This window comes from Sebastes umbrosus, chromosome 15 (assembly GCF_015220745.1).
Source record: "Sebastes umbrosus isolate fSebUmb1 chromosome 15, fSebUmb1.pri, whole genome shotgun sequence".
NCBI classification, from domain to species: domain Eukaryota; kingdom Metazoa; phylum Chordata; class Actinopteri; order Perciformes; family Sebastidae; genus Sebastes; species Sebastes umbrosus.
In genome coordinates, this window is record NC_051283.1 from 19,697,261 (window position 1) to 19,710,164 (window position 12,904).

The 12,904-nt window shown below is 40.0% G+C and overlaps 1 protein-coding gene across 3 annotated transcripts; it reads left to right on the forward strand.

Annotated features, from left to right (window-relative positions):
- The first annotated feature begins 216 nt into the window (after positions 1–216).
- Positions 217–12,902, forward strand: spag1a (sperm associated antigen 1a). Of its 3 annotated transcripts, XM_037794856.1 has the most exons (10): positions 218–374; positions 514–1,106; positions 2,701–2,800; positions 4,165–4,317; positions 5,617–5,774; positions 8,792–8,933; positions 9,229–9,355; positions 9,472–9,609; positions 10,778–10,821; positions 12,351–12,902. In XM_037794856.1, exons 2-9 carry the CDS (start codon positions 749–751, stop codon positions 10,781–10,783), a joined length of 1,182 nt encoding a protein of 393 aa, XP_037650784.1. In that variant the 5' UTR covers positions 218–374; positions 514–748; the 3' UTR covers positions 10,784–10,821; positions 12,351–12,902. The 3 variants fall into 3 exon arrangements, with proteins under 3 accessions (XP_037650785.1, XP_037650784.1, XP_037650783.1); XM_037794857.1 differs by lacking the exon at positions 12,351–12,902 and having other exon boundaries at positions 217–374; positions 8,792–8,879; positions 10,778–11,259; XM_037794855.1 differs by lacking the exon at positions 12,351–12,902 and having other exon boundaries at positions 225–374; positions 517–1,106; positions 10,778–11,259.
- The last annotated feature ends 2 nt before the right edge of the window (positions 12,903–12,904 follow it).

Sequence of the window (12,904 nt, forward strand, 5' to 3'; positions counted from 1 at the left end):
AATGGTGTGCCGCTTTAAGTGATTAACAGGATGGCATTTAATGATTAATTTCATCATTGTTTGTTTTGGACTAATCTATAAAATATAAAAAAAATATATATTTCCGTCATAATGCTTTCAGATTTGTTTTTCACAGCAAACATTTTGACTTGTCACAGTAGGATAGGCACAGGTGTTACCAATAACACTAACGATGGCTTAGTTCTATATGACAGTGAGCCAGTGTGCACAATACCAGGACCTGCAGCTAATTAATTTGATGATTTACAGCTGTGCTTTTTTACCGTGACGTGAAAATGTCCCTTTGAACAAGACCTATTAGAACAAGTTTCAATTTATAATGAAACAAAACAATGCTTTTGTTTTGTTAAGGTGTAAAGAGCAAATATTTAACTAGATAAATTACAATAAAAAAGCATGGAACAATATATCATCAAAATTGTAATGGGTTGTTTTCCTGTTATTTGATATGCATGTTTTTAATCATAATCTCTCTGTATTCCTATATGTCAGCAGCCACCAGAGCGCTTTACTGTGAAGCCTAATCCGAGGCTCTCCCATTAAAGCTGTCCTACTGCAGCACTGCATCGCAGTTGCACTTCCCCCCTCTGTGACATCACCCGACGTCTCATCCAGGGGGCGTGTCCTCCAGAAATCCCCAGCCTGGCTCAGATGTAGCTGCAGCTCTGCGAGAGGAAGAGGCAGGGAGGGAGGAAGAGTTTGAACACACTGCAGAGGGAGTGCAGCTATGGGGAACGCACAAGACAAGCCTCCGGGCAGCGGAGGAGGGGGAGGCAGACCAGATCAGGCCACAGCGGGGAGCGGGACGAGAAACCGGGGTGGAGGCGGCGCGGAGAAGCCCCAGGCTCAGAGAGCTTCGGGGAAGGGGGTGGCCAATGGCAGTCAGAGAGGAAACAGCCCTGCTGGTGGACAAGAGGAGCGGGGCAGCCCTGCAGTGGACACAAGTTATCTGGACGCCCCTGCTGGGGCCCTTCCTCCTCACCTGGGCCGGCTCAAGAATGCAGGGAACCGCCTCTTTAAACATGGCCAGTTTGCGGACGCCTTGCAGAAGTACACACAGGCCATTGATGGATGTGCTGAAGCAGGTGGGAAACAATGTGAACTGTTTGTGTATTTACTCTGAGAATTCACCTCATGAGCTGCATTTCATCTGAGGAGAAACACCTCTGTTGATTAGACAAATGCAGGTTACAAAACATATTTTATTCTCAGACATCTGTCAGATTTGGAGAAGCAATTCTGAGTCATTTAACTTGACATACACAATATACAGTACAACCAAAAAACCTTTAATAACCTAAATGCTACTTGCCAGTGTCGACACAGTTGCATGAACTTGTGACCCCTTTTGGGGGCCCCAACCCCTAGCTTGGGAACCACTGGTTTGGTCCAGTGTAAAGCGACATAGTTGTTTTGCATCCTGAAGTAAAAAAAAGAGTGGGCTTATTTTCTCGTTATCTATTAATATTTTGGTCTGTAAAATGTCAAAAAATAGTGAATATGCCCATTACAATTTCATAAAGCACAAGTTGACATATTCAAATTGCTTCTTTTGTCTGATCAACAGTCCAACACCCAAAGATATTCAATTTACAATTGTAGAAAATGCACATTTCCCACTTGAGAAGATGGAATCTGTTAATATCTGGCAATTTTGTTTAAAAAATGATGAAAAGACTGATCATTTTAACTCTAGTTTAAGAATCATGCAATCAAAATGTGTGCTTTTTGATGAAGAAAAGTCTTTGAAAAGCAACTTCTGATGGCCATCAAGTCACTAATGTAGAAACAACATCACACCAGTGACACAGAAACAGACAGGCCTCTTCTAGCATCTGTGTACGAGCCCTCGTAAGGGTATCACATACAAGTTGACTCAGTTTCTTTTGGCTCCACAATCCACAGTATCCCGTGTCAGTTTTGAATGCATTATGCTGCACAATTTCCTCTATTTACCAAATCAGCATGCAAGTGCTCACCATCCTACATTATAACTCTAGTAGAGGGTGAGTACAGGTCACTTTTCAGATGTCACTGGTGTGGATTAGTGAACAGGTTTTTTTAGTCTAACATCCAAAAACTGTAGCCGAGACGTGAGGCGTCATTGGTGAAGACAACACCGCTGACCGTAGACAGAAGTCGTGTGCTGGTGCATGGGAGCTTTTAGGTAAGATTGGATGTCATGCCGCACCTTTAAGAGCGCTCAGCCAACTTTTACTCTCGTAGCTGGCAAGACGGATAGCTTCTTCTGCAGCACAGGCTGACAAGATTTAATTACACAGCAGACTTAACAGAGAGACCCCAATGGAAAGCACTGAAAACAATGTGTGGTTAAGTCTTTTTTTTTATATTGTGAAAAAAAGAAATCACAAGTGGAAGAGTATCAGCACTGTTGACATCAGCATTTGGGCACTGAAGCAGCACATAATAACTGATGCTCCGCTGGCGGTTGTGAAACTGCAGTGGAGGCTCAAAGGAGAGAATGACTCTACCACTTATCTGCCTACCATTCATCCCCTCAGCATCTCTGGACAGGCTACACTTTAAATGAAGGTTTCTATCATAAAAAAAAAGTGTTGTTAATATGAAGCACTAGTCTGTCCTTACACCTGTGTGTTATACTGAAATGAAGGATGACTGTAGTGTTATTTCAGCATTTTGTATTTGTTCTCCCTGCAGGCATTGATAGTCCAGAAGACCTGTGTATTCTCTACTCCAACAGAGCCGCCTGTTTCCTGAAGGATGGGAACAGCGCCGAGTGCATACAGGACTGTACCAAGTACGTGACAAGTGTCAACTCTGTGCATGTGTGTTTCTGTCAGATTTAAAAGACTACTCCACCGATTTAGCATTACACTCCTATAATTTTATCAGGCTCACATCAACAGTTAAAAAGAACAATCGAAATAGATGCAGCAGAACCAGATTTATTGTATTATGTAGTCTGCCGACACATTCTCATCCCAACACATCACATACCGCCCCCTTGGCGTCACTTAAGGTTTAGGCAACAAAACCACTTAGTTACATGGTTGGGCTTAAATCTACTAAGTTTGTAAAGTGAATTAAACTGAACGTTGTGAACACGGGACACAAACAAACAGCTGATTGTAACGTGAAAGTGAAGGACCCATGCACCATCCCTCCTACTTGCCCTTAGTGTGTTTTTTAGCTCTTTAAACTACGTCACCAAAGTCACTCCTGGCGCACTTTCTCTGAGCGTTTACTGTTGACGCGGATGAGTTTACATTGTAGTTAATGGAAAGCCCTGTGCGTCTCATATAGGCGCTAAAGGGTGACTTGTTCTGTGGTATCACACGCCGTCAGCTGTGACAAAGCGTCGGTATTTGACGCCCTGGGAATGAGAACAGGCTGCGCATACTTCTTCCTTATCAAAGCCTGTTGCCTACATTACCCACAATGCAACTTAACTGGCGACTGCTGGGACAGCGATTCGGGTGTGTTTTGCTGGTGGCGGCTAGCAGAGAGGAGGGCTGGTCTGCAGAAGTCCGCCGACCTCACTTCTTTCTAACTCCACACACCCTCAGATTTGATTCATTTTCTAACTTGTAACCTTCGACCCCAACCCATTGACTCAAGTGACATCACTTGAGGCAATTTATTTCGTGCAGCTCCCTCTGCAGCCACAAAAGGCTTTAAATGTAGTCGTACTTCCCAGCGCTTGTAAACAGACTTTGATGTGTAAAATCTGTGGAGTTCCCCTTTAAGAATGTGTTTGCTATTATTGCATTTACCTTTGTCTTAAAATGAAAGATCTCAGCTTTTGTAATTCATTTAACTTACACTTGTAATATTTTAACAGTTGAGCTTGTATGAGGTAACTATCAGTATATTAGTAGTCTTTTGTTTTGCTACTTTTGGTGACATAAATAATTTTCTGTCAGCTTTTTCATAAACCTTTTAGGTTTTTCATATAATCTTTTCATGTTTTTTGACCCTTGTAACTATAAACACTACGTGACTATTTGCGGTGTCAGGAGACTGCAGGAATCTCTCCCTGTCTAAAACAAATACTCCCTCACATGTTTATGAATGGAGAGCTTCAGATCAGCCCGGATCCACCTGTGACACAGTGTGCAGAGTAGACAGTTTGATCCTCTGTCTCTCTCTGATCCTCTTTAGGGCTTTGGAGCTGCAGCCGTACTCCTTGAAGCCCCTGTTGCGCAGGGCTATGGCCTATGAGTCACTGGAGCGCTACAAGAAGGCCTACGTGGATTATAAAACTGTCCTGCAGATGGACACCGGAGTGCAGTCGGCTCAAGACAGCGTCCACAGGTCAGCTGAAAACAGCCAGACATTATGAATGGTATAGCTACTTGAGGTGGCCTCTGTAACTTGTCAAGTTGTGTAAGTTGTTTCGAGGTTAGAGTTCATTCATTTTTTCTCTCCTTTTTATGACATTTTTTTTTAAACATTAAGCACCATTCTTTTTATGGTAGTTTTTTGTACAGTTACATTGTACAATATGCATTTAATAAGTGTTGAGGAGCGTATTAATCGTGTGCCATCAAGGCCTGAGAGTTTGCACATTTTCATTCAAACACTGAAGAATCTGATTTCACTGACTGGCTCCTCTTGGACGATGTTAGAGATCTCACTAGTCTATACATAACATTTTGGTAATTAGTATTTTGTTGATTTTTTTACATGAACATTGTCACATTTTGGTCAACAAATCAAATGACTCCTATATGCAAAACAATAATAATCAAATACATATTCCTACATTAATCTGCACCATGATCTAATGTAATTTTACAAGCAGCCAATTAATGTTCAGACACATCAAGAGTGTGCAAACGTGTGCTGTGTGTGCGAGTATTGTGTGATGGTGTGTGCTTTACTTCAAGATCTGTCCACATTAACAATGTATTCCATGTAGTCTTCCCACTTCGCCACATACTTCTCAGTCCTGTCCTTAGAGCTGAAAGAGATTTGTTCGTATGATGCCACTTTTGCCAACTCTTTGAAACACTCCTGACAAGAGGGCTCTCCTGGGTTCTTCCAGCTTTATACATAACTAACGTTAAGGCATTCAGCACCACAGAGAGCTCCCATTCCCACAGTGTTGGAGACGCTACATGCTAACTATATACAGTATGTAATATTTATAGTATACTGTTTTGCATTTTGTATACAATAAGTCAACATACCTGCCCGTTTTTATTCAAATTCTTCTAATCAGACACCAAAAACTGTTTTTCGGTGGCGTTCCCGGAGTTGTTTCATCATCCATCCACAATTAGTTTTACTTTATTCATCACTTTTCCAGTCTGAGTACACTACAGACTCAAAACATGCTTTGATTTAGTGTTTAGTATGGATTTGAGATACAGATATATTGATTTTTTTAAAGGGTGAACCCTCACGGGTGTTACTGTCACCTACTCTGGCTGATCAGACCTCTGCTCTGAACTACAAGGATGAGTGTGAGGCCTTTTTTTTTTATCCCAGCAGACATTTTGATCTGTCACAGTAGGAAAAGAACATGTGTAAATAGTAAAAAAAAAAAAAGCTATACAAAATGCTCCCTGTGCTCAAGGTTCATGTCGTTCTCTCTGTGTCCTCTACCAGGATCACCAAGATGCTCATTGAGCAGGACGGACCCCAGTGGAGAGAGAATCTTCCAGAGATTCCCGCCGTCCCTCTGTCCGTCCAGCTGCAGCACAGAGACAAACCGATCAGCGCCGAAGTAGCTCAAGCCCGAGCTGCCAGGGCTGTTGCGGAGGAAGGTCAGTGACATCCACCTCTTAGCTTAGGGAGGAGTTGTTAAAACACACAACATGTGCTAAGTGGATTTATAACCTCCTGGTCTTCCTCCTTAAACAAGCTCACACTCTCAGGATTAGCCATCACTAACTGTGAATGACTTCTTTTCAAAAGGAGGTCTTGTTCTGACATAAAAGGAATCTGGCACCTTTAGTTTTTTTCTTGCTCCTATATTGCCTGGTGAATTGTGGGTGGTAAAATCTGAAATTGAAACCCCTGAATTATGGAATCGTGAGGCGGCAGCAGCAGAAGTCGGTCAGTGAGAATCAGCGTGTAAATGCTGAGGAGCTGTGAAGAAGGCACTCCTGCTGGGAGATAGTGTGTGTGTGTGTGTGTGTGTGTGTGTGTGTCTGGGTGGATCATCAATAATGCAGAAGAGAAGGCGATCCACACAGAGCGTAGCGATGCTGTAATGGAACAATTCAGGTCAGGTTTCCTGTAGGCTGCTCCTTCTCATCACAGACCAGAAGACTCCATATATATCATATATTCAAATATATTCATATACATGTTGTTTAGTTTACCGCTATAAAAAACATACACACATATACTATAATATATATATATAAATTGCTTTATTTAAATGCACCACATACATTTTCCATGCACAGATAAAGCACCCGGCCTTTACAGAGACAACACATGCATGCAACACTTAATGAATATAACACATAGACTGAACAGAGCTAATCTCTGAATAGCACACTGCTGTTGCTGGGGAAACAGATGAGAAGTGGTTCAGCTGGTTGTCAGTGTTTAACACTTCACGTTTATTGGTAAAAATCCTGTTTTGTCACAGCAAATTTTGTAAAATTTTATACTTTTAAAGGATGAATTACCTTAAGATAAGATACCAACTTCTTTCCGTCCCTCCCTCCAGCCATTTCCCCCCCAAACCTGCTCATTACCATTCTCTACCTGTCCACCAGATAACTCTCTGACTTTTCCACCTGTTCCAGTCACCTGACTCCCTCATCCACATGCCTTGCTGTATATAACCGGCCCATTTCCTCTCCTTCCCTGTCAGATCATCGATACTGCTTTCTTTCCTTGAGTTATTGCTTCTGCGCCTCTGTTACCTGAACCTGCCTGTGAGCCTATACAGTATATACCTTCATTGTGGCAATAAATCATTGAACGGTATGGGACTGGGCGATATGGCCAAAATCTTCTATCCCGATATAGGTCACTTGATAACAATATATATCACGATATAGCATGTTTTCTGGTAATTCAAGTTTGAGTGAATTTGAGTGCAAAATTAAGAGTTTTAAGTGAAAATATAGACAAAAAACAAATATATATAGCCCTAGCCTATATTGCGTTAGAAACAATATATGATAGATATTTTTATAAAGTTTTGACGCTATATATATATATATTGTCATATTGCCCAGTCCTAGAAAGGTAGTCTGTCTGCTTCGTCTGCATTCAGTTCCTATCCCTGTTGCTCTGCTCACACCAGCCCTGACATCTGGAGACTCTTAATTAGATTCAGTTTCACATTTTCACCTTCACATCCCACCTGCACAGATAACCAGTCGTCTAAACATAATGACGTCATGCCTGTTCACAAAGGGATGCTAACAATCATTGAGTCCTGGAACATGTTGAACAGTGAATAATGACATTATACGATTGGACAACTGGTCTATTATTGTCCCTAATCTCCTTAACAAACTATTAGATAAGATGTGTGTGTGTGTTTAATATATTCCCTATTTTAAGATTCACATAACAATTGTGTCATTGTGACAATTTAAGATAATCAGCCGCCTTTCATGTAGACCAGCAGTTCTGGATCTACTCACTTTCATGTAGTTTGTCTCTGTTCAGAAGATAATGGTTTTCTTTATAAACTAGATATGTAAACGTTTTTTATGTGGCTTCTTATAAATTGAAATAGAAGAAAATGCACTTACTGAACTGACTAGATGTGTGCATTTATTAACACTTAAGCTTGAGCTCTTTGTTTGATGATTTACCTCTGAACGATATAAAGAAATGGACAAGCATATACTGTAGGTCATCCCACTGAGAGGCTCCTATAACTCAAAATGCACCAAAGGAAGACCTTGGTTAGTTTACTGTATCCCACTCTCGTGCACATGTTTGATATCATACTGTTGTATGGTTTTATTATACACTATTATTTTTAACATACTGTCTATATTATGTTGGATGAATATACTTGTTTGTTTAAAAACAAGAGACATGAATACATTAAAACTGAAAGAATACCAGTTGTTCGTGTTACTGCTTAGGTGACCAAATTGTCGAGGGCTGGAGACATTGGACATTTAGACATTGAACATGAGGTAACCAGAATTAAGGACAGCAAGCCAGGAAATTCCACCAAAAAAGGACTTTATTTTAGATGAACGCCCCTTTAATATCAGTAAGGGGTGTATCTGCATTAAATACACAAACAGATGGAAATGCATGACATTAACAGCATCGCACATTTACTCGTAATCATAATTACCAACTCGAAGCCGGATAATATTTAAACACAAACAATATTCCAGTAAAACATGGGCAGTCATAAAGTGGACAAAGGCATGGCATTATCAAAGTGATAAAACCCTTAAGAATAACTCACTTTAGATGCACTTGGATGAAACAGAGGAACCGGTCCAGGCTGGTAGCAGGGTGAGTGTGTGCATCCAGTCTATGGATATGTTAAAGTGTCTTTCTCAGCACAGTAGAGAGCTCAGTAAGCAGCAGTTGACTCATCTCCTCCGGTCCATTCAGACTGCTGCTGACATCTACGGATGGATTTATTGATCACTCTTAAAAAAACACTGTGCGCCGGACTGACGAGAAAAAGCTTTTTAAAAGACGAACAATGTTCAACACAGACTGCCCTGACGTGTGACATATCCATAACCTCCATTGAAACTGAAGGTTAAAGTTGTTCTTGTTTCTTTCACCTGTTTCTGTATCGAATTGTTGCTAAATTGCTATTTCCCGTCAACAGCCAGACTAAAAGATGCCCGCTTTACTTTACTGAAACGGGAAGGCAACGATCTGGTGAAGAAAGGCCACTTCCAGGAGGCTCTGGAGAAGTACAATGAATGTCTCACATTAAAACCTGACGAATGTTCTCTCTACACAAACAGGTACGCATGAAACTTGGACCCTTAAACCGCACACACATAGGATAGTCCCTGAATTAAACACTGTGTGCTTTAGAGACACAGGTAGACACTTTAAAAATGGAAACCAGAGCTTAGGATGTAACATAATGCTGATCCTAAAACTGCCTGATCTCCCTTAAGGACAGTATAATAGTAAAAACAGTAGAGGGCACCACATCATCATCCATAACTCCCATTACCTGTCGCAGCATCCTCAATGACAGATATGGACTTGCTGCTTCCACTGATTCCCGTCTTCTGTTCTCCTCTTCTCCAGATCCATTTGCCACCTGAAACTGAATCGCTTTGCAGAGGCCAAACAGGACTGTGACTCTGCTCTGCAGATGGAGCCGGCCAACAAGAAAGCCTTCTACAGACGAGCCCTGGCTCATAAGGGTTTAAAGGTACCCGTCTCTCCCTCATCATAAACACACACATTCATTCATTCATTTGAAGCAGCTGGATCAGAAGGGTTTGTGCATGTATTTATTGATAATATTTTTCATTCTTTTTTTTCCAGGACTACCTGTTGGCCAGCAGTGACCTCCAGGAAGTCCTCCAGCTGGACCCGAATGTTCGGGAGGCCGAGCAGGAGCTCGAGGTGGTGACAGGCTTGCTGAGACAGAGCCTGATGGACAGCACCGCACACACACCGAGGGTAAAACATGGTTTATGTGCACACACGCAAACTTAAGTAGTTTTAGGTAATTTCTCAAGAACAGCAACAAAACTGGTTTTAAATTTAAAAAAAATAAAGTTGAATATACTTTGAAAAGCAAGGTTTTGGCTATCAAATAGGGCTGAAACTTGATTTCATTGTCGATTAATCTGTTGATTATTTTCTTGATTAATCGATTATTTGTTTGGTTTATGATTTTGTGCGCCCTCTTTGTAAAGTGTCCTTGGGTTTCTTGAAAGGCGCTATACAAGTCCAGTTTATTATTATTATTATCATTATTAAAATGTAAGAAAAATGTCAATCAGTGTTTCCTAAATGTCCAAGATGACGTCCTCTAATGTCTTGTTTTGCCCACAACTCAAAGATTTTCAGTTTACTGTCATAGAGGAGTAAAGAAACCAGAAAATATTCACAATTAAGAAGCTGGAATCAGAGAACTTTTTTTTCTTAAAAAATGACTCAAATCAATTAATAGATTATCAAAATAGTTGGCGATTAATTTAATAGTTGAGTCGTTGTAGCTCTACTATCACATCATGTTTTGGAACAATGTTTTCAGATCAGTGTTACATTTTTGTCAGACACCAAACATTGTGTGTCATTTTCATAATTTAGTTCAGTAGGATGTTCACCTAAACCATATTTCTTATTTTTAAATGATCCATACTAGTTTTAAAATGAATGAAAAATTAACTATTTATTAAATGTAATTTTTATTTAACTTTGAATGGCTTCCTTTTTAGATGTTTAGATCATCTTCATTTGCATTTAATGTCCAAGAGGTGTAATAATATTCAACTTTTACATTTGAATAAATATTGATTTAATAGAACGACATCTGTGGAAGAACCAGGGTCAACCAGTTTTTGTTTTCTTAACCAAAAAAAGTCTGAGTTGACATTAATGTACATAAGATACAGGAACAATTACAATTGTAGTCATTCAAAATGATCATTTAACATGTCCATTTTGTAAAACCACAAGATATATATCAACTTATTTACTTTACTTATCAACTTATTCATGTGGGAAAATCAAACGCTAAAGACAAACAATAAGCAAACACTGATATTGTAGGAAAAAAAGATATATTGTGCCTTTAAAGATTGCACTTGGAGGCTGACTTTTGCTCATTGTTTTGCTCCAGGTTTGACGTTTGTGCAGGAATATGGAGGCAGAGGAGTGGAGCAGGTGAGCACACGTACTGTACTGTAGCAGTTATGGAGGAAAAGGACTCATCAACTGTCGTAAGTAAGACCTGAAAAAATGGAAAAGACTGGCGTCGTCTCCCCGGGACGGGCTCCTCGGACGACCAGCTTTTCAGCTCTCTACCATCTGCAATGTGTGCAAACAGCACACCATAACTCCTCCTGAGTACACGGCCTTACATAACGGGCAGCTTTGTTTAAAAAAGGCTAAGGTACTCATGACCTGCTTGCACTATGAATCATTCACATTATGGTGTAATAACGTACTGTACACACATACAGATTCATGTTCAATAGTGGAGTAACATGGGGAGAGTAAGAGTGTATTAATGTGTGCCTTATTGAGATTTCTACCACAGTTAGGATGAAATACGCCAAGATTAAAACTTTGATTTGTTTTAAAGATGTTTGGCACCGACAGAAACCGATTCAACTCAACTGTATATAGAGATAAGGACGTCCCAGAAAGATTTTAAAAATGTTCAACCTTTATGTATCCAGGCTTTCAACTATTTCAAGAAATGTCATTGTTTACATGTAATATCAGCTGCTACGTATTAAAAAAAAAAGATAAGCCAACAACTTACTATAAAACATTTCTACAGCTAAAGACCCTGAAGAAAAGAGCCGTTAAAACTATAATTTAAGATTGTTAAATAAGGATTTGCCACAGTTAAAATACGCACTGAGCTCAGTGCTTAAGTAACTGTTAATCGTAAATTGTTCATTGGTTTAGTAAATATCCAGCACCGGAAGTTAGCATTACTTGATCATGTACTGTAAGACTTATATTGTAGGTCTCAGGCTCAATCTTGAATGTAACCAAGACGACTGCGTATCTTTGTGTGTGAATAGGTGTACAGTATTTACGTTCTTATCAGAATAGTTTTATTAAGGGCTTCCTAACTCTGAACCCTCACAGCCTCCATTCAACAAAACATACTTGGTATTATACTACAAAGTAATCTGCAGGGGTGATGAATTACATTTGATCTGACCCCCGAGCAGTCCAGTCTGATGAACTAAAACAGCTTCTTCATCAACTGGTCTCTTAACAAAACGTATTTGGGATGCTCCAGGTTGGGAAACCTACTCCGTAACAATTTAACTCCTCCATGAGATCTTCCAAGTGTATATCCAGACTAAAAGTTCCACATTTGTAACCCACATATATACAGGTGTTTTCACTTTATTTGCCTGATTAGAGCTCCTGTGGATGAGTACAGACAGTGCTTGATTGACAGCTACCTGACTCACCTGTTTGGGAGAGACAAATTAGACTTTTTTGTGCATTCACTGAACTTCAATAGGCCCTTTTCACGGCAGTCATTTTAACATGTTGCAGCAGATGTAAACACAGATGAAACAGATCAAATGAATTATGGTACCACTCTATTTAGTGTGTCACAGCCATTGCAATGAGTCAGCATGCACAATACCAGGGCCCTGGTTCACCTCAATGCAACGACGCTATAATTACTGTTATTAATTACACCTGTGTTCACCCTGCAGTGACTCTGCAAAAAGGCTGCTGTGAAAAGGACCAATAGGAGCAGAGGTCTAATTAACCAACATAATTGAAAACACCTGTGTGAGTGCGCAGGACATTTAAACATCTTGCTTTTGAATCTCCCATTCCTACAACACACAAAAAGCAATGTTAATCTTTGTATAGCACAATGTGCCACAACTTTTAATTTCATTCATACTGGATTAACACTTTGTCCAATCTTATTTTACCCATGTGTTTTTCCTTGTATTGTCTAAATAAAAAGCATAAACATCTCAACTGAAAACACTTGAGGCTTGGAAGTGTTGTTTTGTGGAATGTAAGAGCATGTACTGTATGTAAATAGTTTGGGTGCAAATGTAAATAATAAACTGCTACGTGGATGCTTTATTGAGCCTTTTGTTTCTGTAACTCCATAAACTTGATTACTTGAATGTGTAGCCAGAGGGGGAAACAACAAAAACACTGCAACAAAACTTGTAAAAAAATAATGTTGATATGCTGATCTCTGGTCACTTTGCATGTTATAATAAACGTAACCCACACCTGTTAAAGC